This window comes from Malus domestica, chromosome 07, assembly GCF_042453785.1.
Source record: "Malus domestica chromosome 07, GDT2T_hap1".
Lineage (NCBI taxonomy): Eukaryota > Viridiplantae > Streptophyta > Magnoliopsida > Rosales > Rosaceae > Malus > Malus domestica.
The window spans coordinates 19,456,616-19,461,664 of record NC_091667.1 but is presented as its reverse complement, the minus strand read 5'-3'; the positions used below and the strand labels follow the sequence as shown (position 1 = coordinate 19,461,664).

The window sequence follows — 5,049 nt, the reverse complement described above, 5'->3', positions numbered from 1 at the left end:
TTTCAGCCTTGCCCGAAGAGCCTTGCCCGACGAGTCTTGCCCGATGAGACTTGCCCGACGAGACTTGCCCAACAACGCCCGACAGCGAAGCAGAAGCCCGACAGCAGCCCTCAACCGGCGCCAACCTCCAGGGAAGCTGTGTGCTCGTCGGCCAAGAGACATCCCCGACGGAAATTCCTGACGCGAACAACACCATTCTCTTAACATACTACGTAAGAGAGTAATAAGTTGAGTTCTAACAATCAACCAACTTGAGCATCTTCATCTGGAAATAGTTGGAATTTGAATGAAACATAACATGTGTTGCATGATTATTTGGTGGTGGATAACACTTTCCCTAACTCGTTTGCTTAATTTGTGAACTAAAATTTGTTTTCGTTATTTTATCATTGTCGTTGTTCTTGTTTTGTTGGATTTAATTAAAATAGCAAATCAACTTCAAAAATCCCAAAAATTTGTGTACTTCTGTGTGTCTGATGTCTGCATATAAAATTTTGTTGAATTTAGATAAGTATAAGTCTATCTAATAATTATTTTTCGATGGCAGGTCAATAGGAACAACATCATAGTTTTTGTAAAGTTTTAAGTAGTTGGGCGAAACAATATTCTGCCGGAAAGATCCTTATTTTCATATGCTACAATTGACAAATCCTAGTGTTAATAAAGAAAATCATTAGAAAATTTGTGTGCTGCTTTGTGGTTTGCCCTATCAGATATAACCTAAACAAATTCCTTATTATTTGCATAAATTACGAACAAGTAGGACTATTACTTTTAACAAATTATCCAAAAGATACAGAACTGAGACATGCATATTAACATGATAAAAGTAATAAATAAACCAAAACTATCCAGTACATACAAAATTATAAACCCTACAAAACATCAGCTGGTAGTTATTGATCCTGTACTGCTGTTTTACTTAACCGAAAGCTGTGTGATTCCATGCTTGAGATTAACTTCTGAAACATCTGTGGGAAGTTTCGACCATCCCACGAATTCCTTCCCACTCATCCTCCTTCGTATGACCAATGATATACTCAGCAGCAAACAGGCGGCAGCAACCAAAGGAACCGCCTCACCAACATTTCCTCTTGGCCAGTTCCTCAAAACCCACCCGGCACAATGCTCACCATCAAGACTCCCCATTGAGTTATTCAACCTCATGATTTCAATGCCATTCAAAATCCCATCGATGGCATAAGGCACACTCCTATTCGAAGGTCCTACACTTACGGACAGAACACCTGAATCCTCTCCATCAACCACGAAATCCACATAGAACGGAGAAGCCAACATGTAATTCGCAGCCATAGACAAATCCAAATTCTCATATGCCAATTTCCCATTCACATAAACATTGAAATACAGCAATCCAATCGAAATACTAGCAATGTCACAAAAATGCAACCGAACAAGATACTTATATCCTCCAACGGCTGCAAAAACCCATGTCATATTGACATGCGGAATCGAAGCAGTCGCACTATGAATCACCCGGGCCGTATTATACACATTATCGGGACCAACTTCCCTGCTAGCCCCTCCACCCTGATACTTAATCCGGCCACCAAAATACACCCTTTTCGACCCAGAATCCGATTCCAAATACTCATCATCAGTAACCCAAGTCCTCCACAGGGTATCATTAAACGGGGTGACTTTAGAACCTCCCACATTAACCCTATACACAACCTGAAGCGCTTGCTTAATTAACCCATTAAAACCCTCAACTTTTTCATCATTCACAAACTTCGCTGTATCAGCAACGAGATCCTTCGGCGCAGAAATCACCTCTATCGCATTCACAAACGCAAAGTACGATTTTTTAGCAGGAACAAATTCGATTACAAGCTTTTTGGAATCGACCCAGATCAAGAACTCCATAACAACGGGGATTTTTGTAGCTCTGAAATCGGTCAAAGCCACAAACCCATTGACCAAAACATGAAATTGAGCATCATTCCAATCCAATTTCAAAGAATTAAAGGTCTGGAAATGGAGGCGTACCAAATGGGTCCCTGGGTCGCGGATCTGGAACTCGTATTTCGACGGCTGCCGGAAAGCCCTGGCCGTGCTGTAGATTTGGGGCGAATTGGGAACTGGGTTTTCATTTCTGAGAGGGATGGAGCGAGTTGAGGAGGAGAGGGACGAGTCAGGGTTGGACGAGTCGGGAACGAAACGGCGGTTGTCGACGGGGGATTCCGCGGTAGAGCCGCAGTCGACGAGGTAGTTGTCTATGGGAGCGAAGTAGGAGTGAGACAGGGCGGAAAGGGTAGAGAGAGAAAGTAGCGAGAGAGAGAAAAGGAGGTTTATGTACGGAAACTCCATGGGAGGGAGTCTGGAGAATTCAGAAATGGTGGAAGAGGAAGACCGAGACTTGAGTTTCGGGTGGGCGTTTTTTGAGTGGTGGTAGAATCCGAGTCTTGAGATCGATGACAGTCATTTTTGGTCTATTTTATTTTATTTTATTTTATTTTTTATCTTATTTCTTTTTCGTAACAGAATTAAAATGCTATAGTTGTTGAAATAATTACGGTCTTTTGGGCTACGCACGTAGCCAAAACAAATATTTAGCTCATGTACACCTTTGATATGGGTTTTGGAGTTGTGAGGGGTGGAAGGAAGTTGAATTAATTGCATCAAGTTCGGGTTTAGATAGTATGAAATTGTGGGTTAAGCTGGTAATTTTGTTCCTCTCTTAGAAAAATCAGGTGGATGTGGACAAGTGTCCCTGTTTAGTTTGATTCAGTTTGATTCAGTTTGATAATTACTAAAAACTCATTAGTGTTGCAGTCCTATTAGATTAGGAATACGATTGTGTAAATCTTAGTGTATCTAGTGTTAGAATCTATTGTCCCACATCCGACAGAGGGAGAGAAGAAAATAAGTTTAAATAGAATTACCCCACACTAACTAACATTGATGCATTTTGTATTAAAACCCCACACCTAACTATTTGAGTAGGTGGCCAAGTGGGGGACAATATCGGTGTTGTTGGAGTGGGCCCATGACCCGTCTACCTGAAATTTAAGATGGTATCAAAGCCAGGGGACGGGCTCGTACTGCCACGTGGACGGGTGGGTCCTCTTTGACCCCGTGCGAACGGGTGAGCCCTGACTTGGCTCCACGTAGGCCAAGAGATGACATGTGAATGGGTAGGTCCCCATTGGCCTCGTGCAAACGATTGAGCCTCGACTTGGCTCCATGTGGTTGCCGTTGTGTGGAACTTCACGTGTGACCCATAAAATGGGGTCTCACGTGCAGGGGAATTCCTCTGTCCCACATCGGCCAGAAGGCTTGAGAACAAGCCTTTTAAATAGAATTACTCCACTCTAACCAACACCGATGCATTTTATGATAAAACCCCACACCTGACAGATTGAGTAGGTGGCTAAGTGGGGACAGTATCGATGTTGTTGGAGTGGGCCCATGACCCGTCTACCTGAAATTTAACATGGTATCAGAGCTAAGGGACGAGCCCATACTGCCACGTGAACGGGTGGGTTCCTTTTAGTCCCCCGCAAATGGGTAAGCCCCGACTTGGCTCCATGTAGGCTAAGAGATGCCACGTGAATGGGTGGGTCCCCATTGGCCCCGCGTGAATGGGTGAGCCCCAACTTGGCTCCACCTGGCTGTCGATGTGTGGAACTCCAAGTATGACCCATAAAATGAGGTCTCACGTGCGGGGGAGTGTTGGAATCCATTGTCCCACATCAGACCGAGGGAGATAAGAAAATCAATTTAAATAGAATTACCCCACTCTAACTAACACCTGTGCCTTTTGGATTAAAGCTCCATACCTGAAGGATTGAGCAGGTGGTAAAGTGGGGACAGTATCGATGTTGTTGGAATGGGCCCTAGGCCCGTCTACTTGAAATTTAACAGGATATCTTTAGAATATTCCCTTTAGTAGATATTATCCTATTAGGCTTATAAGGGTAAAGATTTAACCTATCTTACTACTATAAATAAATGCACAATGGGGTGATACAACAAACACCTTAGAATTACATCTCTCTTTCTCTTAACGCCAGCGCTCTCAATTTCTAGTCATGAATTCAGTTTAGTAATTTAGGCTTGCAACACGTTATCAACATGCTCTTGCCAGAAGCTAAGGAGCTGAATGATCATAGGAGGAGGCTCTCTTCTACACAATCAAAGGCTTAATTGTTTTCTGCTAATCAGGTTCTTTTAAAATAAATTAAGATATTTGAAATGACCTCAAAGTATGAAAACATTCCTCATAATGCATAAATTTTGTCAATATTTTCCTTTCAATTATATTTATATTGCATATGTGTTAAGATATTTATATTTTCCTTTCAATTATATATATATTGCATATGTGTTCATATATTTTGTCAATATATATATATTTGTTCATGCAATAATCAATTATGCTATGTGGAATTTGTGAGTCAAAGTATCAAAATTAATTTAGAAGCAATTAGGTTTTTTAACCATAGAATTCAAAAAGAAAAAAAATCTAGGATTTTTGCGTCATAAGCCGCGGCTTACCACCACTGAGCTCCGTCGCTAGCTAGTTGCCCAACCGTGTGGATCACCTTGGGATGACGTCTAGACCACATGGTAGCAGCCCTTTGGGCTTTGCTGCACACGCACGACACCCAAGCCTCAGCCTGGTAAGGTTCTTTTACGGTCCAACAGCCCCAGCCTACTTGTCCATTGAGAGCTGCAAGCTTCTTGGAAGTGGGCTGGGGCTGCAAGACTGTAAAAGAACCTTACCAGCAACCCTATGTTGTTGGGCCTCATTCCATGCCCTAGGCTTGCCTACAGCAAGCCCGTTGCTTGCTGGGATTCGCCAACCTTCGGCCCAACCGGCCAGTAGCTTTATAGCTATTAGGCTTGTACTGCCTCGATCGAAAAACCAAACCCTAACTTCGGATGGGCTTTGTGAGCACCAACTCGCAAGCCAGCACATGTTGGGCCTGCACCCGTGCCATTTTGAAGCCTAAAATCAGCAGCCTAGTTGTTGGGTTCCTTCCTAGAACTGGCCCATGGCCTGCAACCATGATTGGGCTGCCG

At 43.0% G+C, this 5,049-nt stretch overlaps 1 protein-coding gene across 1 annotated transcript; it reads right to left on the bottom strand.

Moving 5' to 3' along the window:
• Nucleotides 1-749: 749 nt before the first annotated feature.
• LOC103424952 (probable receptor-like protein kinase At5g24010) lies at nt 750-2,479 on the bottom strand. Its single transcript, XM_029097983.2, has one exon. It carries the CDS (start codon nt 2,329-2,331, stop codon nt 919-921), a length of 1,413 nt encoding a protein of 470 aa, XP_028953816.2. The 5' UTR covers nt 2,332-2,479; the 3' UTR covers nt 750-918.
• Between the last annotated feature and the right edge of the window lie 2,570 nt (nt 2,480-5,049).

Coding starts and splice junctions, on each gene's coding strand:
- LOC103424952 (XM_029097983.2), bottom strand. CDS start 2,331: ATGGAGTTTCCGTACATAAACCTCCTTTTCTCTCTCTCGCTACTTTCT.